The sequence below is a fragment of the Ambystoma mexicanum genome, chromosome 2p (genome assembly GCF_040938575.1).
Source record: "Ambystoma mexicanum isolate Mex_15411 chromosome 2p, UKY_AmexF1_1, whole genome shotgun sequence".
Lineage (NCBI taxonomy): Eukaryota > Metazoa > Chordata > Amphibia > Caudata > Ambystomatidae > Ambystoma > Ambystoma mexicanum.
Genome location: NC_090923.1, coordinates 1,300,615,433 through 1,300,641,360, shown reverse-complemented (window position 1 = coordinate 1,300,641,360; position 25,928 = coordinate 1,300,615,433). Strand labels below are relative to the sequence as shown.

At 45.3% G+C, this 25,928-nt stretch overlaps 1 protein-coding gene across 2 annotated transcripts in view; it reads right to left on the bottom strand.

Moving 5' to 3' along the window:
- Positions 1-25,928, bottom strand: part of PMS2 (PMS1 homolog 2, mismatch repair system component) — a 504,643-nt gene that overhangs the window by 282,922 nt on the left and 195,793 nt on the right. For both annotated transcript variants that reach the window (XM_069645634.1, XM_069645635.1), the window contains exon 4: positions 11,220-11,322. In XM_069645634.1, the coding sequence (XP_069501735.1) occupies positions 11,220-11,322 (103 nt within the window). The remainder of the gene's footprint in view (positions 1-11,219; positions 11,323-25,928) is intronic.

Here is a 25,928-nt window from a genome sequence, read left to right as displayed (position 1 = left end):
GCGGCAGACCCGGTGTGGGATAGATCCGGGGCAGATGAGGGGCCACGCATTGGGAACAATGTCTGAGCACTTGCTGAAAAGATTCCAGGAAGAGGGGGGTTAGTGATGTATGGAGGATATACCACCCACAGGAGGACTACTTCTTCTACTCACACGCCCACAAGTCATATTCTCAAATAGACTACATTTGGGCAACTAGGGTAGTCGTCCAAACAACACAAAGGACACAGATTGGTATCAGATCACGCAATGATCTCGATAGAATGGGAGGAGGGCCACATGAGGCGAGAGAACGAGACACGCCTATTCATGGAGAAGGTGGGTGGGGAGGGAATACACCTGGGGAGAGATGGGATAGATTCAAGCGGCACATCAAAGGCCACTTCATAAGGGCCACAACGGAGTTGCGTGAGGAGAGGAGGGAAGCGGAGCGGAAACTGGAGGGGGGAAAACAGGGAGCTCGAAAACATGCATAAGCAGAGGGGGATGACGAAAACATGCATAAGCAGAGGGGGATGACCAAAGTGGCCAGGAAACTAGCCTATGCGAGAGGCCAGCTCAGACAGATAACCAACAGGGCGGTGGAGAGCACCCTACTGAGACGTAGGCAGAGGTTCTATGAACAAGGAAACAAGGGGGGGGGGCGGCGGCTCTAGTGCGGCAGATAAGGGTGAAGGAACAAAAGGCGCTTATAGAGGTACTGGAGGATAAAAGGGGGTGGTGAGTTTGAGCGGAGGGGGCAAAGAGGAGGGTGGTGTGGGAGTTCTATGCAGACTTCCATGGGGAAGAGCCAGTGGGAGAGGAGGAGCAGAGGAGGTACTTGGTGGGTTGGGAAGGACGGCGCCTCACACAGGAGCAGATAGACAGACTAGAGGAGCCCATAGCATATGAAGAAGTGATGAGAGCGATAACTGGATTGAAGGGCAATAAAAGCCCCGGGGAGGACGGGCTAACGACAGGATTCTATACAACATTCAAGGAACCGCTAGCTAAAGTGTTAACCGAGATATTCAACTGGTTCCGAGAAACGGGGGAAATATCCAAATCAATGAATATGGCACACATTACTCTTATCCCGAAATCCGGGAAAGACCTGCATCAGTGTTCCTCGTATCGCCCTATAGCACTGATTAATGTCGATGCCAAATTGTACACGCAGGCACTGGCCGCTAGATTGGATGGAATCCTACTGGGCTGGTGAACCAGGACCAATCAGGATTCATCAAGGGAGGAGTACATTTTATAACATAAGGAGAATAATGCATATCATAGACAAGGCAGGGAGTAAAGAGGGCACCACACCGACATGCCTGATGTTAGACGCTGAGAAGGCATTTGACCGTGTCGATTGGACGTTCTTGGAACAAACATTAGAAAGGGTTGGGCTAGGGCCAAAATTTAGGAAAATGATTCAAGCAAACTACCAGGACCCACGGGCAAGGGTAAGAGTGAATAGGGGGCTGACCGACCCCTTCCCAAGAGGAACAAAGCAGGGATGCCCACTTTCCACTCTCCAATTCGCCTTGGTAATGGAACCCTTTGCCATCGGATCAGGGAGAATGGGGAAATCCATGGGGGACGGAGAGGAAGGCTGGGTCCCAGCACAAAATAGGGTTATTCGTCAATGATGTGGATCTTGATGATCACCGACCCGGAAAGATCAATACCAGCGATTATAAAGGAGATACAAGTATTCTGAGGAGTGTTAGGCTTCAAGGTGAATTTTGGGAAGTCAGAGATATTAAACCATTACATTACTGAGAAGCAGAGGTGCCTCCTTGAGAAGAGCAATCTGTTTTGTTGGGTGCCGGGAACAGTTAGGTACCTGGGGATTAAATTAACGGCATCCATAAGGGGAATAGTGGGGGCAAACTACCCATGCTTATTAAAACAAATCAAGGCAGACTTGGGTATATAGAAGGGTCTATGCACATTGTGGTTTGGAAGGATTGCAATTATTAAAATGAACATACTTCCCTGACATTCAAGACAGTATAATGGGATATATATGGGGAGGGAAGAAGCCGAGAATAGGGAGCGAGATGCTATTTAGGAGCAAGGCTAGGGGTGGAGTGGTGTGTCCTAATATAACTAAATACTATCAGGCAGCACAGCTGAGAGCGATGATGGAATGGGCGAGATCGGATAATGAGAAACATTGGGTATGCATGGAGCAGGCAGTGGCGGGGAGCCGCTTGTGGAAGATCTCAGGGATGAGGACAAGTGGAAGATCTCGGGATGAGGGCAAGTGATAGGCCGTAGGGACTTGGGAAGAATCTGATAACGAGTAACACAGTAAAAATCTGAGGGAGAGGTAAGGGGGTTAGGGGATTTAATATGAAGGCACTCGATATACTGAATGCAAAAGGGTCTTGGCCCTGATAGACGAGGACCTATATGCGTACCACCAGCTACGGCACTGGGCTGGAGCCCCTGAGTTGAAGGAAGGGGCAACAAGGGAACACACAGAGTGGGAGAAGCTGGTATTAACTTCTGTGGAGAATAAGTGTCTGATATCTGCAATTTACAATCTCCTACAGGAGGGAGAGGAGCGGGAGGAGATGGCACAGAGGGATAAATGGGGAAAGGTGAGAGGGAAGGCATTCACGGACGAGTGGGACAGGGCGTTGAAAAGCTGGTTCATATCTCACACCTCAGCGCAGTATAGGGAACTGCAATACAAGGTGCTACACCAATGGCACGACAACCCGGAGAAGCTCCATCGGATATATCCCTCGTCACCGGCAGAATGTTGGAGGGGGTGCGGGAAGGTAGGGATCATGGAACGGTTCTAGGTTAAAAAAAGGATTGAATTTTTTTTTTTTTAATGGGGTGTTCCCCCATCCCCCCCGTTTTCTTCTTATAAAAAAGTTTTTTATACATGTTAAACTAAAAAAATATATAATTAAATACATTTAAAAAAAATCAATCCTTTTTTTCGGTTCTTTTGTTTTCGATCAAAAGGTCATTCGATCCTTTTTTTTTAAACATTTGACCGGACACCCCATGGGAACATATCTGGTGGAGCTGCCAACGGCTCAGACATTTTTGGCAGGAAGTGAAAACGAAAGTACTAGAGATACTGGGACCCGACAGGGACTTCACAGGAACAGAGATCCTTCTGGGGATTACCTTACAGGGGAGACAGGGGATGTGGGGAGGGGGAGGGGTTGGGGATGGAAAGGCTATGGGACAACATAATGCTAGCAGTTAAGCGATGCATAGCCAGACAATGGAAAAAGGTGGAAGCCCCATCTATAGTACAGTGCTATTATGCCGTATGGGATACGGTAAATGTAAATGTGGAAAAACTGACGGCGATAATAACAGGCTCCCTTAGAAAATTTAGCAAGGTTTGGTCGCCCTTCTTACACTATGCAAGCAAAGACATGACACACCTGTACATCCCAAGGAGATTGCAGGCACTAGGATTCTTGGAGGAGGATGAGGATGGAAGAGGAGCTCCAGAGGACTTGAGGAGATTTTAGTATATTGAAAGGAACTGGTGGGGGAGGGGTGATGTCGGGTTGGCACAAGTGATGTTTAAGTCTTGGTTTGACACGTTCAAATGGGATGTTTTGGTAAAGTTGTATGACAAATTGTTTTGGTGCAAATCTTTATGACCAAACAAAGATGTGCTTAAAAAAAAAGCTCTCTCATTGAAGGTGTAATTTGTACCCACCAAATACCAGAGCCTAATCAGACTAGCAAAATGGTTATTGGTTAAAAACAGAAACCTTGACAGCTGGGGGGACCAAAACATTTAGACCTTTGATTTGGCATCATTTATAATTTTCATAGTTTATGAGGTAGTAGGTAATTAGACGTAATCCCCCAAAAAGATTGCGTTTAGTTCTGAATAGCGATTGCAAAGTCCTACCTGCATGGTGAGATTTTGGCGTTAGCAATTCCCATCTCCCTTTGTGCTTTTAAGGATATCTTTAATTTGTGCTCGCTCCTTTTACTGAAATTCTTTCTCCAGGCGCAGTCTCAAACTCCTGTTCTAGGCGGCCGAGTGGTTAATAAACTCATCTCTCCATAACGTTGTGAACCCGTCCCAAACACCTGCATGACTCACTTCCAGTGATTCATTTTCCACTAAAATCATTTTCCATGATTGTTGTTTAAATGTTGTCAATTAATACAGAATCCCTAAGTATGGGGGGGGGGTCATACAAAGTCCATGGAGGACATTGGGGGCATGGACATTCAGATCACCTTCATAGCTGTGGCAACTGTAGGTTGGTTCAATAATACTTGTGACCATATTTTGACCTCAGGTAGTTACAAAATGGGCTTTCTAGAAATAAGTAGTTAAGTCAATCTGTGAAAAACCCCTGAGCACATGCAAAAGAAAGTATAATCTCAATACCCTGGGTGAAAAAGGGCACAATGCCTCTATCATTCATAATTCACAAAGCAATCTTGCCAATGCTACTCCATTTCTGAAGTCAGCAGTTGAAGGTAATGGCTTGTTTAATGTTGGATCTAGTACTGAATTGAAGTACTCCCTCTTTGCTCGACTGCTAGCTCCTCTCCGCAGCACTTGGTGTGTGTTTCCTTCCATCTATCAGCTGTTTGAGGCACGCAATGTTCTTCCTGCCAATGCAACTGCCTGCATCGCTCTACACACAGGTATGAGGCTGCCTCATCCTGTGAAATCATTGCAACATCGTTTTAGGGGAAAACAAAGAAAAACTAAATTGCAAAAAAGAAAATTCGTATTTTTCCAAAATGCGTAGAAAGAAATGCTTTTATTCTGGAGCGCAGCACGCTCAATCTGGGCTTCCCCCGCCTAGTTTCCTGTGACCTTTCCCATCTGGTGACATGCTTGTTGGGCCTATTACCATCTTCTGTGCCTTTGTTGCCACCTCGCAGCATTTTCCAAGATGGCCGCCGCATTTTCTGATACATCTAAGGCTTCCTATGTGTGTGCTTCATGACTTCTCTGCACACTAATTGGGCACGTGGCATGCTTTTGTGGCCTAATGGGGACGGGCAGGCTTTAGCCGGCCCCTTGATTCAAAGGCCCACTTTCTAAGGCCCTGTCTGCTCCCTGTCCGCTGCTGCACACTGTGCATTACCTCCCTGGTCCCGCGTGATGGCCGCTGTGCCTCGAAGGCCGGAAACATGTTGGATTGTCAGGATACCCCTCATTAATATGCATGAGATGAATTTGCATGCAATGATTTTAAATGTATGCAAACCCTTTCTCATAAATATTCATGAGGGATATCGTGAAAACCCTCCAGAATTCTGGCCCTCGTGGCCTGGAGTTGGACAATCCTGCTCTAGAGGATTTGCATGCACCCTAGCTGTCATCATGATGTCCGACTTTTTTGATTTTTCTTGTGCACCCCATTTGTCATTTCCTTTCTGTGTTTTGTGTTTTTTTTGTTTGCCATTATCTAGGATTGGCTAACATTGGCTAAACAGCTTAAAGAGGTAATATGAGTGGTCCACAGAGTGAAGGAAACTATTCACAGTTTACAACTGCAACAAGTCAAGATTGAGTTCCCCAAATCCTGCTGTGGCTAACATGCCAGCAGAGAAGCCTATATTTTGCAGCAGTGATGAAAAGGTCAACAAAGCGGGCGAACAATTACCATGGTCAACACTAGCAGGGCTGTGATCCAACCGGTCTAGCCTCATTCATGGTTGCATTTTATTCATCTAGTGAAGTGAGCTGGAAAGCCAGATCTCGCTCACAGAATTAGAACCCTACCAAACAGAAGCAAGGTCAAACCTTTTCTTTACTCAAGCTTCACACAGACAGATCAGCTATGAGGTGGCACTCCTTTTGTCTCCAGTCCCCCATCTCCGCACCAGTTGTCCTGTAATCCACCTCCTCTATCCCTGCAGGCAAACATGCTCAGAAGGGTTTGCTCTCCACCTCCACAATTCTTCAAGGAAATGGGAAGCTGTGGGCCGAGCCAATCCACCAGCCGTGTCCCACAGGTTGGGACTGGCAAATTCCGACAGCACCATCAGGGATAGAACACCAAAGAAGATGAGGCGAACACTTAGATACTCCATAGAAACCAGAGTTAACCGACTGAACGTTAGAGATGCATTAGATAAAAATAATCCCAGGATTTATTTGATTTTACTGTACGGATATCATTGATTTGTAGTAAAGGATCAAGATGTGAGGCTATACATCCATTTACAGTTAGCAACAGACTGCTTTATTTCTACAAACTTTCTTGTTTGTAAGTATTTGACGGCATTGCTCATTGCTGCTGATAACTATTGTATTATGTTGTTGGGATGATGAAACTGTATGCATAAAAAAATGGCCGCTCATTCAGTTTAAGATTTGGCACCAAAATGATTACTCTAGGCAGTTGCTTCATCATGTGGCTAGGATCCGGAACCACATTGTTTTTGCTGCCATAGGGCTCATGGTTTGTTCTTCCACATGTGGGAGTGTCCCTGTGTCGCAGGAATTTGTCCCTTCTCTCCAAGGGGGTCCCTCCCCCTGTGAGGCTACGGAGGTGAGCGGGCTGTGAGGGGTCAGAAACGTGAGGCAGACCCATTTTGGCCGTTTTCTCAAAATGCGCCATTTTATTAAAGTATACGTTTTAACAAACGCCTCACTATCCTTACCCGAACGTGGATTTCCCGGCCTATCAAAACTAAGGGAAACACTGTAACAAAAGATATATGGCCCTCACACTTAAGCATATAATACACAAGAAAATATATTGCAATTCACAACAACTCTTAACAGTGGTATTTCCAATATTCACAGTTTTTCTTTGTAATCTGGGTCAATTCCCCTTACCCAAGTTTCAAGTTAAATCTTAGTTCCAAAGTTCAACAAAAAGAAACAAGGAAATCCGGGCTTGAAACACAGTTCTGATTCAGTTCTTGTGTTCTCTGCTTTGTCATAAGAAAGTTCAGCTTCCCCAATATTTAACCAACAGAACAACTTTCTCTCCTTCTTTAAGCAATGATTTCCACTTCATCAAACAGCATCAATGTTGTTCTGGTTCACAATGTTTTGCCACAACTTATGTCAGAAAATAAATACTGTTCCTTGTAAATGTTACACAACCTCTGGCAAGGTAAAAGAATCACAGCTTCTTGACAGCACTTCTTAAGTTTCTTTATAGCATTAGAAATCACTTTGTCAGGATGACTTCGCAGCCCACACTGTTTCTACCTGGACCACTCTCACATCACGTTAACTTCTGCAAGGACTCAACATGCGGGTCTACTCTCCTGCCCCATAGCCTTGCACATTTAATTGGGCGTCTGAAGTTTCAAATCTTCTGACAACCAAAATTTCAATTTCATCAGTTTGCAACTTTGTGACCTTTATCAGCTTCTCAGAAAAGACAATTTCCACATTAGTACACCTCAACACCACATTCAGGTAGGCAAGGCACTCTTCATCTGAATATTCACCTTTCAGAAGGACAGCCTCTTTGCCAATTTTGTCTTTCTGCCACATCCACAATCTATATTTCCCCCCAAGGGTCAGATACTGCTTTCCTTCCTTATGGCTTTGGTAATGTGAGTTTTATAAATGTTTAGGGAACTTTTACAATCAGCACGCTTGACATTTTACAACCTTGCATTCGCCAGTGTGCACTCTGTATCCCCCAAAGTAGTTTACGGGTATCTCTGGTGTTAGTCTCTTTTGGCTCTTGGCTTGGACAATGCTGGTATCTCTTTAGGTCTCAGGCAACGCATGCACCACTATTGACTTTGGGAAAGTGCTTGTTTTGCTCTTAGCATACGCAATGAGCGTTCCACTATTGGTTTAGGCAATGCTTGTTCCACTATTAGCTCACAATGCAATATTTAGTAACTTGAATTCAATGATATATCAACTTCAACCACTTCACAATGTACTCTTCGGAAAGACTTTTTAAGCATACGCGTTCAGTCTGTCATCTGTTTTCAGAATTGTAAGATTCAATGAATGCGGTTTCAATCTTACGCAAATGCTATAGAAAGTGTTAACGCGAGTGCTACTTTTACAACTTCCCATTGTTCGACAATCAATGGTCGATGTTTTCAAGCTTTCACTCGTACGCAAGTGCTTCTGCTTAGCTGCTGTTACCTGCCTATGTTTGCGCAATGGTTCAGATCGCTCGGTCACAGTCACCGGCTTCTCTATTGGTCCCTTTGTTGCTTGCAGGACTTGGATTGCTTCGGGCTCCGTTTTAACACACACGCTTCCTCTGTGAAGGTGTCCACGACACGGCCACGCAGTCACAGAGCTTCTCTCACTCCTGGTACCTTCAGCTGCACGCCAACACTCGGCTAAGATCCACAGCACGCTTCTGGCTGCGCAATTTCTGTAATTAGGTCCACATGGGGAAAAGCAGTCTTCCTTCACGCCTTCCGCTGTGCACCCTCTGCACTTCAGATTTTGAGGAAACAGGACTGTCTCAGGATAGGCAGTTGAACTCTGCATGGACAAAGTCCCGTCGTCCCTTCCGTTCACCCACTGCTGTCTGTATTGCCAGCCCTGTGCTCTGCTACTGCTGCGACTCTCCCAGCTCCAACCATATCTACATCTAATGGCCTGCACCTGAGGGGGCATTTTAAACCTCTCTGCTTCCATCAGGTGTGGGCCATTAGGCTTAACAGGGTGATTACTACTACAGCATTTCTCTTCAGCCCTCTTCCTCGTTCCAATATTTAGGGGATCACAGGACTTGTATCCCCAACCAACAAAATTAGGTCTTTTATTTCCACTACTTGTCAATAAGCCATTAAAAGCGTGGGGTTGTGGGGAAAGTTACAAAGGGGGGTTTCCCTGTCTTTCTGGCCTGCTCCCCCCCCCCGCCCCATCTGATCCTCCCGCAGAACACCAACCCCAGGGTCGAAATCAGGAAGCGTCTGCCCCTGCCTGGCCACAAGTGAAGGGTCCCAGGCCAGTTTTGTGGGGTGACTCATTGCCGATTCATCCCACCGCTCTGCAACACCGTCCTGTAGGGGGCGAGGAAAGTGGAATCTCACCGGGAGAGACTCCTCCTTGGGGACAAGGACTCCCATTCCTGTGAGAAACTCCCCAGAAAACAGCCCAATAATACCTCTTTGGACATACCCTGCGAAAAAAGTTGTATGATGAAACAACAAGCATAAGTTATTGTCAACAGGAAACTGTAAATGTTTCTTTAAATGAAAAATCCCATTTCACTGGGACAAGGAGGAGGAGATGCAGAGGAGAAGAGAATCCGCCGGAGACAGAGAGACTTGGACGTATGCCAGGGAAGACCAATGGCTACATCATATATGGGAGGGGAGGAGATTGGTAGGAAGAGAAGATCTGCAAGCTATAAAACTTGCAAACCAGTGCAGAGGCAAAGCTGGACCTACAATGTCCTGTAATCGAGGATGAATGAAAAGTAACATTAGACGTGCTGCGTCTTGAATTTGGGAGAATGAAGGAAGCTAAGTCGGACAAGTGGCGTCCTGGAACACAGAGAGAAAGACGGAAAGTGGTGGCCTGACCACGAAAAGCTTGTGGTGGAACGGGGTCCCGGAAACAACACCGAAACCACTCCACGACTGAAGGCACAGAACCTAAAGGTATCAGAAAGATTGTACAACCATCCTAGACAACAGCATGAAGGAAGAAGCATTGAAGGAACGAGAGAAACCAAGCTGGCGGAAGGGAGACCCGACCCTGAGCAAATAGATGTCCCTGTGATGTTATCCCTAAAAGCAACAGGTAACAGGGAAAACGGGAGACCCGGTAGGCAGACCGAAAACCGTTATGGGACCAATCATACTCATCCGAGTCAAGATAAAGAGAGTATAACTTTGAAGCCCAGAGGAGTGAAGGAGAATCTTTATCAGACCTATCATACTTGTCCCAGCCAAGATGCAGAGATTATAAAATTGAAACCCAGAGAGTGAATGCAAATCGTTAATGGCACCAATCATACTCGTCTCAGTCAAGATTAAGAGATTAGAACTTTGAACCCCAGAGATGCAAGTGTGAACTGTGCTCCTACTCGTAACCGTCAAGACAAAGAAATTATAATCCAAGAATAGAATAAAGTAAAAAGAGAAAAACCCAAGGAAAAGACGGGATCAGAATATATGTCAGAAATGGATCAAAGACTGAACAGTACAAAAGAGGGAACAATACTAAAGGAGAGGGTAATAAATATTGGATAACATTATCCTGGGAAGAGAGGCGAAGAACTCTCTGTAGAGAGAACCAAGCACAGGGTAATAAGCCAACAGAAAACACCAACCAAAGAGAAAAGAAACGAAAGTCCAATAAAGTATTGAGAAAACTGTATGAACTGATCAAAACAGTCACCGGAGACCATCTGAAAATCAGCTATTGAATTGAAGTTGGGAAGAAGCAAAAGCCCAGTGGAAGGCAGTCATTCCCCTGTTTTTAGTTGCTATCTTAGTGGTAGGGTCAGCTAGAGTTAGTTTGGATGGTGGACAGATTCTGTTGATATCCACTGACGACAGATGAGCAACATAGCTAGTTTTGCTAGGTAGGTACGCTTTATAGCATAAGGAAAGATAGGCATTATCTTTTTCTTTAATAAAGATATAAGTAAAATGGCCTATAAGTGTCTGTGTCCTTCTTCTGACCCACCACATTCCCCAGGTCCAGGACTATTGGTAGAAGGTTCTGTGGGTGATCAATGGGATACAGGGTTGAATGGAGAGTGTTCCCAAATTAGTGTTATTGGGTATTTGCAGAGAACTGGGTTTCGTCAAGTATGAAAATATGTGTTTTTTATAGCTATAGCCATGACCATGGCTAAAAAATATATAGTTACTAAGCGGGGCTTAAGTGACAACCCAAGCGTTTCTGCATGGAAAAAGAGTTGATAGGTGCATGTACCTGGAGGAGGGTGTATACTGAGCAAGGGTCTGTCCCCAAAATGTGATAATATCTGGGTTGTTATAAGGTGATTCCCGTCTATTTAGAGTGTTGATGGGATTAATGAGTTGGGATGTTTACCCACACCATGCTCCCTTGATTAGGTTAGGTGTAATGGCAACTGATGAGACTGAGTTTAGGGTTAGTTACTTTGGGGAAAATCGGATCGGCTACATGGGTACTTCTGTACTTGGCAAAATCTATGTATTGTTTCTTAAGTACTGATATGTGTTTGAAAATAAAATAAAGAAAAACAAAATGTTACAACACAGACAGGTTCTAAGGGATAATCAAATACTTAAACTAACAGCTTGTACATTGTAATGAGTGCTACAATAAATACCTTAAAGCACACAATGAGCTCAGTGCCTCGCCGCGAAATCCAAATGTTTCCACATGTGCTAGATCAGAAAAATCCTGTAGCTTCGATGTATAATGCTTGAGGGCTGGAAAATAATTCATTATTAGCAGTTTCCAATGAAAACATACAAAGCAATCCAATTTTACATTTGTATTTGCACTGAGGTATTTGCATAAAACAGGATGAAATCACATTCATATAATGTGACAAATGCACAAATCGATAACGACGTAAAGGATGTGTATGGGTCACTCACTGCAGGAAAAACTATTAGGGAGGTGGGAAGGATGGGCTGTAGTGGGTGACAGAAAGTGTGAGTCAGGCAATGATGCCAGACTCTTTCTTGTGAATCCAAGACACAGCTGTATAAATCTTTTAGACTTGTTTTATTTATGATGCCCCTCCTTTTATTTAAAGTAAAAGTGGTCTTCTTTCCCCAAATCAGATCTCCTCCTTAAGGCCTAAGGATGACCAGACTCCTATTTTGAAAGCTACAGGATACAGTGAAACGGGCATCAAGTTAAAGTGGTATGCATTGTAACATTGTATGCGTCTGCATTCCGCTTTAATTTTTCTTCCACTCACTTTTGAATTTCTTTGCGGCACCATTCTCTTGACAATCATTCCATAATTTCCTAACAGTGGTAGATTCTACTGCCTTATATTATTGCACATTAGAGCTCTATCTGAGAGTGGAGAGAGGTTTGCTTTTGCCAGTGCAATGTCATGGTCCTGGTGGGTCGCGAATCCTCAGAGAGCGCACCACCATCAAAAAAGAAAACAAAACAGGTATCCCGTTTGTCCCATTGCATTGCTGCTCAATTCTACGAACAATGGAGGTTACCATGGAGACAGCGTAACCGCATCTGATTACGATGCGTTCCACCTGGCGGTTCCCTAGTTGTCACGTGATATTGCAAGTACTCTTACAGCCGGAAGGCTACATCATTGATACTGCATAAAAACTTCTAGATCACAAGTAACGCTGCTACTGATTACAGTCGAGTACAGCGTCTTTTTGAGCATCACGACTCATTCTGAAGCTTTGAATCCCTGCCTTGTTACCGACGTTCCTTTTGCCTGCCGATTTGGTACTTTTGACGACTGCATGATAACAAACCTACGCCTGCATAATGGACTGCCTTCTTGTATCAGGGACGACTGCTTCCAAGAGGAAACACAGTACCATTCCTGTCTGTTTCTCCTCTGTTGACTCCGCTCACTGATTACCTTGTGTTTTGTCTACAGACCTTCCTGTTCACTTCGCATATACATACTCGGCGCGATCACGTTCTGTAAAAACCTCTGTGATCATGCATTATCCTCACATTGCAATCACTCCTCAGCCGTTACCGGTCTTTGGGGGCAGCTAACTCCCTTGCTACATATAATTCCCTAGGATTTTGGGACATACCCTTGGATTACCAACACAGAACAGATTAGTGCACTACCTGGACGCTCTGCAGGAAGTGATAAAATGCACCTACTCGACTGCAGTGTGTCCCTCGTGCCGTTCGGGTGCCGTTCCTATACTAACCTTTCCTATCCTATTTCGTTGGTTTTCTCTGAATTTGACTTTTTATCCATATCATGACAACTGTCCCACACTGGTAAGACACTTTGATACTTAGCTCCTTCTTGCATTAGACATGAATTAGTCATGAGTATTAAAGCAAGCCAATACTTTCCCTTTCTCCTATTCTAGTGAGGTTGGATCGGGTTGAAGTCCCAGCATCTCCTGCCCACGGGTTGACACAAGATCTAACTACATTATGTAGGCTGGTCTTTTGATTGTATTATCCATGTTGTCTATACCAAAACATCATTGGATCTAATCTTTGTTTATTTTCTTTTACAGTGGTGTGTTGCTCCCGCTCTTTCGTTTGATTTTCCCTTTTGTGCTGGTGATTCTTGAATCAGCAAAGGGGCGAATCTAAAGAAAGATCTCCCTCATGAGAGGAGACCTGGGCTATGACTAGCCCAGGTTCTACGATTACCTGCCTTGCAGGGATCAAGTCTGCTTCATCTTCTGGGATACTGAGTGAGTGCTGACATGCAAACGTTTGTCTTGCTCCCTTTCAAGTTAGGCCCTTCAGAATGGGACAGATTTTCAGTGGCTGGTACTCAGTGGCTCATCAGTCATAGACGCTCTTACTCAGAAAACCCATTAAACATGCTCCAAAGGTAATGGAATTTACATACAGAATGACTTATCAAGAACCATTTCAATTATTTCCATAATCTCCTCCAGAAAGGAGTGGAAGAAAATCAGAGTCCCGATAGATATTCCACAACTCAAATTTTGCTTGAAATTTCTCCAATGAGTTTCAGAAAGGTATATACATCAAGCTCCTCTTGCCACTTTCTCTTTGTTTAGTTCTACTTTGTTTCTTGCAACCAGCTAGTTATAAGCTTTAGCCCCTCGAGTGCAAAACCAAAATGTTTTAGCTTGATGCGACTGGTATTTTCATCAAATAGGCCACGGTTGCCTATCTGGCTATTGGGAACCATAAACGATAACATTTATTTTTGCCGCAAACATATAGATGGTAAGGTATATAGAAGGGGAAGGGGTGAGGATGTAAGGGGAGGCACAGGGGGACTCCACCAACATTTTGCAGTAAAAAGGCAGTACAATCTGCACACACAAACGCAGGAAATGTTATTCAGCAAACAAATTAGAGGAATTTTCATAGATTCAAATTTTAAATGTGCTTCAATCATTATACTTTTTGAACAAGTATTTTTTCACAAAAAGTTTGCTTTTTTAAATTATAATTTTCCAATATACCTACTGTGCCAATACTCACTTTTCCAAGAGCATGAGCTTTGTTCATGCCCAGGAACCTCCAAGACACCCATTTCATCCACAGATGGCCACTTTGTCTGGGGCATGACAGCAAAGCCCCAGATACCTCTGAACCACTCATTGTATCCAAAGGGAAAAAGACACTCAGCCAGGGCCTGGTTATCAGCCATGCCCCAGGCTAACCCCAGAAGTCAATGTGCCTAATGGATTTAGCCTGCACCCGTGCCCAGTGGACATTTTTCCAGGGGCACGTCCTTCGGCCACAGCCGAGGCATCTCAAAGCTGCCTGCTCTGGTCAAGGAGTACGGCCCATGTCCATGCTCATTGGCTACTTTGCCTGCATGGCAGGTTAAGGACGCCCGGTGTGCGGTAAAGGGAGAGGGTAGTAAGGGTAGGGTGGGGCGTTTAACTGAGGTAATCCCAACGGAAAGATCAGAGAGGTGGTGGGGTGATGATGGAGTGCCCTTCCAAATGAAGGGACCAATGCTGTTTTTTTGTTTTTTAGAGAAGAGTTGTGTGAGAGAATGAGGCAAAGTCAGCGTGAAAGGCTGTCAGGGTGGCAGTGTCACAGGCCGGAATCCAGGTTTCAGTGATAGCCATTACCAAGAGTTTGAGACGATGGGAATCTAAAGGATTCATGAGTTTTTTTTGCAGAGGAGTTGGAATAGGCATTCTTGGAAAGCCAGGGTTACAGGGGAGCAGAAACAGAGGAGTTAGTTGTTGGAGTGTGTGGGATGGGAGAGAAAGGAGCGCTTTGAGTGGCATTCAGGAAGAGTGAAGAATTAGGATGGGGAGACAGGAGAAGAGGAGCACAGAGAGTGGAGCAAACGGGGGTGGAGGCTATGGGAAAGAGAGAGGGAAAGAAGAGGAAGAAGGAGGAGGAGGAGGATTGCCAGCAGCATGGTTGGCAAGTAGTGATGAGGCTGTAAAGAGGACAACAACAGGGTCCTATGTGACCAGTCAGTGCAATTTAATAAATATTTTTAATAAATTATGAGGTTCTAGGCAACCGAAAAGTGCAATTTCGAAATATCACAGGGTCCTAGCTGATCAAATAATGCAATTTACAAGGTGCAGTTGCTACATGTATTGGTGGACATAACCGGGATTGCATAGTTTTAGGAAATGTGATTAAAATGGTGCAGTACCTGGCCTAAACAGCTGAAATATTAGCTGACATGCAACATGCCCGTTTACCCAACGTGAGGCCCACTGTCCCATCCAATGGCCCCTTCGTGATTACTTTCCTTTTTCCCGTCACCAATATGCCTGTGGAGAAAGTAACCACTCCTCTTTCCTCTCTTAATGGGGTGCTGCAAGACGGAGAAAGTGCTGACCAAGCAAAGGTGTTTGCCCGAGCCAAGTGCATGGTGACTGTGGTAGGTCAGAAGAAGGAAGCGTACCAAATGGGAGTATTCTTACAATTCTTTTTTTATTAAAATAATAAGAAAAGGCCTATCTGTCCCTATCAGAAAGGTTTCCCCTACCTAACATAAAACTAACTATGGGCCTTGTCGTCAGTAAGGCAGTCCGAATTAATGATCTATCTGTCCTATGTCCAAAAGCTATCCTATTCTAACCCTACCACTAATCAAATATCAAAAGAAAAGGATCCAGGAGAATGCCTGCCTTCTCCTGGACAGGCCTCTTCCAGCCTTAATAGTCTATTTTTAAATAGTTCTTGGTAACCATGTGAATTAAATCCTTTAATTCTTCTATGGGATTTTTCCACATTTTCTGCTTCCCCTTTAATGCTTTCAATACAGTTCCTTGGTTTCTCACATAGTTTGGTTATTTTAGTTTATTTATCAAGGGCATCAGGGCGCTTTTCATACAAGTTGCAAAAATACAGACAGGAAAACAATAGCAAAATGAACAAATATACATCGGTCAGTAGTGGGGTACATCAGGTCATTAATGTCCAAATGAGAATTACATTACATTAAATATATACATAGTTCAGTAAGTACATCAGGTAGTGATAAAATCAGTAGGTATATCAGTTTATCAGTTTATGTGATCAGATTAAGGTCTTGCTCATGAAGCCAAAGTTTTACTTTTTTCCGGAAAAAGAGGAATGATGGTTCCTCTCAGAGATACTGGTAGAGCATTCCATTTTTTGGTAGCAAGGACTCGGAAACTAACCCCACATGCGCGATGTTGTTTAAAACGCAGAATGGTGATGCAGTGAGACTGGGCTGGTGGGTCATGTAGAAGATTGTCTGGATATGGTATTGGAGAGGTAGGTAGGAGCTTGGTTGGATAAGCACTTATGGGTAAGGGAAAGTGTTTTGAGGTTGATTCTTTGCTTAATGTTAATTCATTTTATAGTGTATCTACTTGCAGAGATATGTCGTGTCCTGGGGATGTTTAGAGATGCTCTGATAGCATTATTTTGCATAACTTGCATTTTGTTGAGGTTTTGTTGTGCATTGCAACAATCGAGTTTAGATAAAACTAATGCTCTAGCTATTGTGATGCAGTGAGTTGTAGTCACATATGGGCGGCAGGCAGTGATGAGCTTGCAGGTATGAGCTGTGGATGCCAAAGCGTTAGTTTGTCTTTTTAGAGTGAGTGCCACGTCAATGTAGATTCCTAGTGTTTTCACAGCGTTGGCAACTTTAATTATATTGCCATCAATATTGAAGGAGGTGAATATTGCACCCAGTTTGTTCAAGTTAACGGAGGATCCTAGGAGAAGCAGCTCTGTCTTCTCGTTGTTGAGACAGAGTCTGTGCTTCGCCATCCATGCTTGTATAATGAGGTAAATGTCATTGAGGGTCTTACTGTCTACAATGTGATCACCAGTGATAGGGATGAGTATATGGGTGTCATCCGCGTAATTGGTGTACGTTACTCCCAGATAGTCAAGTTTATCAAATAGGGGCTTAGTGAACACATCATAGAGAGTAGGGGACACACATGACCCTTGTGTAACCCTGCAGGTCACTGGAGCGGGTGAGGCGGAGGCTGAAGGTGCAAAGACCCTCATCGATATGTTGTTGAGGAAAGACTCAATCCAAGCGTTTGCTTGGTCTGAGAAGTGTGCGGCAGATGAGAGATGTTTACATAAGATTTGATGGTTCACCAGATCAAATGCCGCTGATAGGTCAAGTAAAAGAAGCAAGGCGAGTTTTCCCTTGTCTTTCAAGGTCTGGATTTGAGTCTTGAGATCAATAAGTGCTGTTTCTGTCCCGTGTCTGGGTCTGAATCCAGATTGTCTCAGTCCTAGCAGGTTATTAGATTCAAGATGGTGCTGTATTTGCAGATAAGCTGCTCGATCCAGTATTTTTAACAAGAAAGGAACCGTTGTGATGGGTCTGTAATTTGAAGGGTTGTTTGGGTCTAGTGATGGTTTCTTTAACAATGGAATATCCAGGCGTCTTTGAGATGATTAGGTACTATACCAGATTTGAATCATGCATTGATGACAGAAGTGATGAAGGAGCCTGTTCTTTTGCGGCCTCCTTGATAAGTGGAGCTGGACAGGTGTCTCCCTGACAATTGGATGGTTTGAGTTTCATGATGATGGTCTCGACTTCTTTGATGGACAGGGGAGTGAAGTTAAGTTGGGGCAGTACCTTCCTAATGTGAGGGGGTGGGGCAGTACCTTCCTTATGTGACGGGTTGCGGCCTGAATGGGATCAGTGTCTGAGATAAGATTTGGTTTGGTTTCAATTTTATTTTGCAGCAAGGTTATTTTGTCTTGTAATGCCTTCTGCATAGGTGCATTCTGCATTAGTGCAACATAGGGCGCCTTTGGTACAGGTATCAGGAGGTGGTGCAGGCGATTCCAGTTCTTTTAAGATATTAAATAGTTCCTTCGTACTGGACTTAGCTTTGGATATGCAGTCATTAAAGCTGTCTTTTTGGGCTTGGACAATGGCTACCTTGTAGTTAAATGAGGCTGCAATGAAATTGTCCTTATTTGTTGATGAAGGTGTACACTTTCATAGTGTTTCAGACGTTCTTTTTAATTTCCTAAGAGTCTTTAGGTGCAGAGTATATCAGTTGTTGAGGTGCCAGCAAGGTTTAGCTTTGCATAGTTTAAGGGGCGCTATGGTATTGATGGCCTTAAGCATGGTTTCATTGTATAGGTCTACTAGTCCTGATGGGTCTGAGTGCACTATAGTCGGGTGAATGATAGGTTGTAATAGTGCTAGTAGTTTTTCTACGGTTAGATTGCGTTTATTTCTGGTCGTCATGGCAGGTGCTTGGGTTTGAGGAGTAGGTAATACTGCTTCTTTGATGGTGAATAAGATTAAATGGGGGTCAGTCCAGGCACAAGGTGTATTGTAGAGTATGTCAATATTGCAGTTTAGATCCACTAACCAATCTAGTGTTCTTCCTTTATTATGCGTAGGTGTGGTTATTCGGTGTGTGTACCCTAGTTCAGAGATTGTATCCATAAGAGCATGCGCTTTAAGGTCTTTAGGGTCTTGGAAACCTAGATTAAAGTCACCCAAGATGATGACTTGAGAGTTACTTTTAACATTCAATGATAGCAAGTGAGAGATATAATTTTCAAAGGTGGTGGTCGGGCCTGGTTGGATCAAATGGATTGCGATAGTAGATGTGGGAAATGTGGACAACTTGATGGAAAGTAATTCTGCTGAGAGCATGGGTTGGTTATTAACGTTTCTTGACCCTTATCCCTTTTGGACTCTTGCAGTGTCTCTAGATGGTTTTCAATCTTTGGGTCACACTTCAACCACTCCTTGGACTTACTGAGCCGCCCTTCACCTTCTTTAAGGTATTCACAACCACTGGGACGAGTATGATGATTCCCCTTTTACTGTTGACTTTATTTACCCACTGGGACTAGGGAGATTGATCCAGATACTCTCTTTATTTTCTCTTAAATGTTCATAACCACTGGGACGAGGGAGAGTACTCCCTATATAGCACCCTGGTCTCCTCCTGGGGTCTCCAGCTATACATTACCTTCTTTCTTGGGTTCTAGCGTCATCAACCGGGACACCTTCTTCCCAACACTCGGCTTCTGCATGCTCCGTTTCCATCTTAGTTGTGGTGGGCCTTTGCACTCTGAGCCTTGATTCTATCGGCGTTGTTTAGGGACCAAACGGTCCACCTGTCCTGGGTCACGCCACCATCTTGAAGTCAGTTTCTTCCTCCGAGGTCGGCTCCCTGCCTTCCCTCCATTTCACTCGTCTGGCGGCCTCGAACGCCAATTTCACAGAAGTTCTCCCGGCTTCCACGGCTCTCCCAGAATCTCGGCTTTCGAATCACCCGGGCTTCCAGAACACATAAGGTCCTTCTTTCCAGGTCCTCCTTTCCTTTTATACTGGCTTAGCTGCTTCCTCCCCAGCATGAAAGCGTGGTCTTTCCTCTTTCTGTGGAGCGTCCTCATTCCTTACTTTTAGACTCAGTAAGGTTGGCTGTCAACCACTGGGTACTCTTCAGTGACCATACATTCTTCTTTGTCTGAGTACTTTTGTCAACTCTAGGAATCCATGGTACAGCATTACCATAATAAGCAGAGGCTTCTGGAATATTTATGTTGGGAGGTTGCTGTTGTGGTGGGACTTCCCCATAGAGAGTGTTAGGGAGTCCTCTAAAGGAAAGGGAGTCATTATCCCCAGGACGGGAATCTCTCCATGAAAGATCCCGCTTTCTGCCACCCCTAGGGGGAATGTTGCAAAACGGGCTCACCTCCCTAGCCTCACAAAGAAGGGCTACCCTTTGGGGAGAAGTGACAAGATCCCGTGAATCTTCACATGACACAAAATAAACCGACTCGTATCACAGGCAGCCCAGTATGCAGTTCACTTCAAGGGTTGGAGGGCCAAAAAAAAAAAAAAAAAAAAAACAGACAGATTAGAGCAAGAACACACCTAAGTACAGTTTACGGATGGTTGGCAACATTTGCTGATACTCTATATATGGTAAATCAAAACGACCACCAACTCCTCCCCCTGGGGTCAGAGGAATAACACTGAAGGTGACCAGAGGATATTACTTTTGTGAATGTTGTTAAATGCCCTTGTGACAAGCCCTACTGATGGAGAAACACACCTGTGAATATTAGGTATCTGTGGCAAATGTTTATCATATATGTACTGTACAGTACAGTAGTGACTGTAGCTCATAGAACTCTATATTGTATGAAAAGCCAGTGTCGATACAATAACATTCAATTTTGTCCAATTCCAAGATGGCCGCCCGCAGGTGAGGGCGTACATCTACGAGCTCTGCATCAGCAGGATTTAAAAGGTGTCAAAACAAAAGCATGCGACAAGTGCTGAAAAGCAAGGGATTAAAACGAACTTCCAGTGACTGCAACGGCAGACCGACGAGTGTCCCCAATACAGAAGTGGAAGAGCCCCGGAAGACTGTATTCCACCAACAGTGCAAATCGGGCGGGAGCCCCGACGTGGAAGGCCCGGAGGGGGATGGGCAAGTGAAGAGCCCCGCAGCAGAGGCCTCCCCAGCAAAGAGCAAGTGAATCCCATCCGGACATTGGAGGCACAAAGCAACCTCACCCCCACCCTCCCCCGGAACCCCCTCCGACGATCCGGGAGCTGCTGGAGTGCCCCCTCACCTGGGCAGATTGGCGGAGGCACCAGAGGTGGCAGAGGCTCGGAGGTTGGAGGCTACGAACTAAGGACAAAATCTGCCCTTGAATCGTTTCACCCAGCCGCGATTTTGAGGCTAAGCTGCAGCGGAAGACACCCGGAATCACTGGGAGCGGGGGCGGCTTCGGAGATCTTGCCTCCTCGGGTGGATCGGGCCTGGTGATCTCTGGCACGCAGCTCATCCGCCAACACTTTCATCAGCGGCGAGGCCCGGGGCGCTGAGGGCCATGGACCCGTCTGAGCGGCTGCCGGGTCGCATTAGCAGGCTCGGGTGGCGCCTGGACTGGGGGGCGCGCTTGGCGGGTATGGTCGGCCCCTGCCCCGGCCTCGAAGAGTGGACGGCTACAGTTCCAGGGGGTCCTGAGCAGCGAAGCTCACCGCCTGGAGGAGAACATTGGCGGGAGGCCCCGGAGATCTGGTGGGAGCCTGTGGGGGTGGGGTCTGGACTGAGGCGGGGATTAGTCCCCCCTAGTTCCCCATCCGGCTGCTCCTGGACACGGCTTTCCCTCTCCTGCTGGAGGGCAGCCCTGGCGGGCAAGAGCCTCTTGCTACGCCAAAATACCTTGGCTTCGATCCCTGTGGAGCTGATTGAGAAGCCGGGAACTGATTGTGGGCCTGACGGACCTCCCGCCAGGTAAACAGGAACCCCAGTTAGGAGCCCGGGACCCAGCGGAGGAGGACCCGTGCAGCCCGCGCGGACCAGGTGATCCCCCGGCCTCCCCCGGCCATCGGGCGGAGAAAGGGAAGACAGCAAACAGAAGGCCATCCGTAACGGGAGGCAAAGCGATAGGAGCGGGGGTGCCCCATAGCGACACACCAATAGGAGCAGAGGTGAAGCAGAGGAACCCCTCCACCAGAGCGGACCTGCAGCAGCCAAAGCGGGTGGAGAGGCGGAGGACGGGCTGTGGGCCCTATGGACCCTCCACCGGATAAGTGGAGGGACCCAGCGGGGCTGCCCAAGACCCGGCGGGTGACGGCCCGGCAGCCTACATGGACCAGGTGAACCCTGTGTCCCCCCCAGAACCCCCACCCCCGCGCAGAGGAGCGGAAGTCTACCGAAAGAAGGCACAACACGTTGGGGGGAAAATACAGCGGGTGTGGGGGCAGCCCCACAACAATCACGAGAGACGGAGCGGAGCAGGCGCGGAGGGGCCTACAGATGAAGCAGAAAACACTAGCCCAGCCGTGGAGCACAGAGCCAGCAGCAGCCACGGACACCAGAGCTGTAAGGTAGGAATCTCGCCCCTACCTCCTCTCATAATACGTACCAGGGGTGGGAGCGCCAACACCAGGCGGTCAGCGGGAACTGCCCATGGGAAGGTGAACAGGAGTGAGTCAAATGCTCGGCAGACACTCCCTCGTAGCCAGTCGGGCCCCAAGGGGACAGGGGACAACCTCCCAGCAGCAATATAAAAAGACAGTAAACCCAAAAATAAATGTGGGAGGGGACCACAACTGAACACAGACGAGCAGGGCGACCACATCCTGCCCCACCCCCCTCAATCCGACCAGCAGGAAAGAACAACCAGATCCCAGAGGGAGCGCAAACGACCCTGGGTTCTACAACCTGCCAATACCCACTCCGGCTGTCACAGCGTCCGCACAGACCTGGCGGAGAACATAAAATAGGAAAGAAACCAGCAATCAGTCTAGATGCCTGGCGCCAGGACAAAAAGCTCACCTCCAAAAGTGAAAGGGTCCTCTAAAAACCAAGAAAACCAACTGGCCAGGTGTTGGAGTTGACAACAACAGCAAAACACAAACACATCGCTGCCACCACAATACTCTACAGAGACAATGCCAGATACACCCCCAAGCGCTATAGACCCAGACAGGGAGGACCTGCTGACATGCCTGAAAGGCATGGAGACTAGAATGACAAAGGCATTCCAGACCCAAATTGGTCAGCTATGGGACGACCTAAAAACCTCACTACAAGAAGTGCGGAAAGAGATCAATGAGTTGGGAGAGAGAGTGGATACAATGGAAGGTGGCCTCTCCAACTTATCAGAAGAATCCAAACAAGCCAGCCAGCTGCTGGCCCAATTAGCACTAGCCACGAATAACCTTGAACTCCAAATAGAGGATCTTGAAAATAGATCACGTCGGTCCAACATTCGTATTAAGGGCCTATCCGAGTTGGTCCCAGACGGGGATCTAGCGGTACGCAACAACAGACCTTCAGCAACATGCTAGCAGACATCATGCCGGAGACAATAGGGTTTGACAGGCTCCACTGCGTCGGGCCCCGAAGAACAGAACCTGGAGCTCGCCCCAGAGATAAACTGGTGGCGCCAACATCCTAAAGATCTTGAAAGCAGCCAGATCTACCACCGATCTGACAATTAACGGGAGCCCAATCCAGCTGTTCCAGGATCTGGCGCTCTCTACCCTACACAAACAACGCTTATTGCGCCCAGTGATGAGAATTCTGCGTGACAAACAAAATCCCTACGGCTGGTTGTACCCTTTTGGCCTTACATTTAGTTGGGATGGACGACAGAGGAAAATCAGCACGTGTGATGAGGGCCTCGTGCTGATGGGAGTGTGTCAGGGTCCGGCTTAACTGAATTCCACAGGAGCTGATGCTGGCCCCACAGACCCTCACCAGGAGTTCACCTCTCAACCCTTAAATATAAGCTGAGCTGAAAACCCCAAGAAAGGGAAAGGGGAATTTGGAGAAAATAACAACTGAGACACAGCTGCCCTTCAACCGTCTGGTAGGCTCTGGTATCTGTGATAAACAAATACACCTGGTTACTAATATAATAAGAAAACTTCTTTTCTAAATTATGCTAAATAAATTCTAAACTCTTTACCTCTTAAACCTCAGTAAAAGACTTAGAGGTTAGTAACCTTTGTGGAATATCTTGTAAATATATCTTGTATTGTGCAAATAGTTCAAGCCAACCTAGTCTCTTTAGAATCCTAAAGTGATGGCCTTTACAACATCTTTTCAGAATTAGATATTCTTCTTACTTCAAAGTTCTTCTGATCTTATGTAGTTTTCAATGCTTACATAAATTGCAGTCTTTCTCTGAAAACATTGAGTTCTATTTGCATATATTACTTTAAATTATATTCTTTAACTTCCTGGAATACTGCTTTCTTTCTGCGTGTGAATTGTTTTCCTTATTTACACATTTACACAAAGAACGTATAGTTTCTTCCTTTACTAGCGTGTGCGATAAACACGTGAAATCAGAAGACGTGAAGAATTGTCCTCGCGTGTAAAATACACACGCGATATCTTAAAAAACCCGCGGGCGTGAAAAAATACGTAAACGCGATAAAAAATAACACGCGCTGATAAAAATGGACTCGCGCTCTATCGCAGCCCGACACGCGTTTTCTCAGAAAACGACTTTCACGTGAAAAAATGTACACGCGCTAAAATTCACACGCGCAATTCTTTTTGGCACGCGCTCTATCGCAAACCACATGCGCTTTCTCAGGAAACGACTTTCACGAGAAAAATGTACACGCGCTAAAATTCACACGCGCAATTCTTTTTGGCACGCGCTCTATCGCAAACCACACGCGCTTTCTCAGGAAACGACTTTCACGTGAAAAATGTACACGCACTTTAAAAAGAACACGCAAACGACAACTTACGAGCTTGCGCACACATTAAACAGTCTTGAAGAACATTTCACACAGTTAATCAACTTTAAAATCCTACGCACAATCTTCAAGCTTGTTTTCCTTATAATAACTTTAACTGTAATGTCTCTTTTCTCAAATGAACTTGAAACTTGTTTACTCTTTAAGTTTTCTTATAAAAGAAAATGAAAGTTCACTTTGACAATCTCAAAATCTTTAAAAGAACGATCCCACCTGATGACTTCTTGTTCAAATTGGATCAGCAAACGATATTCTTACTTTGGTAGATTTTCTGAGCTCTGGAAAGGCCTTACTTAAGGAGCTTAACTAATACACAACCAGCCACTGAATTTCTCTGGATGAAAGGCAGTTTAGAATCTTGCTCATCTCCCAAGAATCAAACCCATTGTCCTCTCCACCAATCAGGCAACCAAACATATCATTGTTTCTTTAACCAATCAGAGTAAGTTTCTTTATCTCCATCTTGACTTGGGCAAGCACAATGTTAATTCTATGAACAAACTCTTCCTGTTACTAAACACCAGCCAGTTCTAAAAGCACAACTAACCCAGCCAGCTCTAAAGGCACAATGTTAATCTTGTTACTCTTCCTGTTATGAAACTAGTCAGTCCTGACAGTACCCCCCTCTTCAAAGCCCTGTCCCAGGGCCTGGTTTAGCAGGGAAACTCTTGTGAAACTGTTTTATCAATTGAGGGGCATGTACATCTACTTGATCCTCCCAAGATCTTTCTTCAGGACCGTATCCCTTCCAGTCAATAAGATATTGTAAGGTACCTCTAACAATCCTGGAATCTAAGATTTTCTTAACTTCAAACTCTTCGTCATTGTCCTCTGTGTAAACTGCTGGTGGTGGTTTTCCTAATCTAGTTCCTGACACACAAGGTTTCACTAAGCTAACATGAAATGTAGGGTGACTTTTGATACTTGCGGGTAATTTCAGTTTGATTGCTACGGGATTTATTATTCTTTCTATTTCAAATGGACCAATAAATCTCGGACTAAATTTAGTTCTTCCCTTTAAACGTATGTTTTTTGTGGACAACCAAACTTTTTGACCCACCTGATAATGTGGTGCTTTACGATGTTTCTTATCAGCAAATGTTTTAAATCTTAGCTTACTTTTTTCTAAGGTTTCTTTAGCTTTCACTAAACCATCTCTAATACAAGTCAATCGCTGCTCAACCTCTGGATTGGAATACTCAGATGGTAACACTGTTTTCAAAAATCGTGGATGGAAACCATAGTTGCTAAAAAATGGAGAATACTTAGTAGAATCCTTGACAGAATTGTTATAGCTAAACTCTGCTAGCCAAAGAAGATCTACCCAACTTCCTCTTTCTTGCCAAAAAGCTCTAATATATTTTTCCAATTCTTGATTTACTCGCTCTGTTTGGCTGTTGGTCTGTGGGTGATAACCTGAAGAAAGCTTTACCTCAATTCCCAACTCTGTACAGAAAGCTCGCCAAAACTTAGAAATGAACTGGGACCCTCGATCTGATACAATATGTGTTGGTAGACCATGTAATCGTACTACTTCTTGCAAAAAACTTTTTGCCAGATTCCTTGCAGAAGCCTCTCCTTTCATGGGAATGAAATGCCCAGCTTTAGTTAGTAAATCCACAACTACTAATACTGTAGTGTAACCTTGATCTTTGGGAAGAT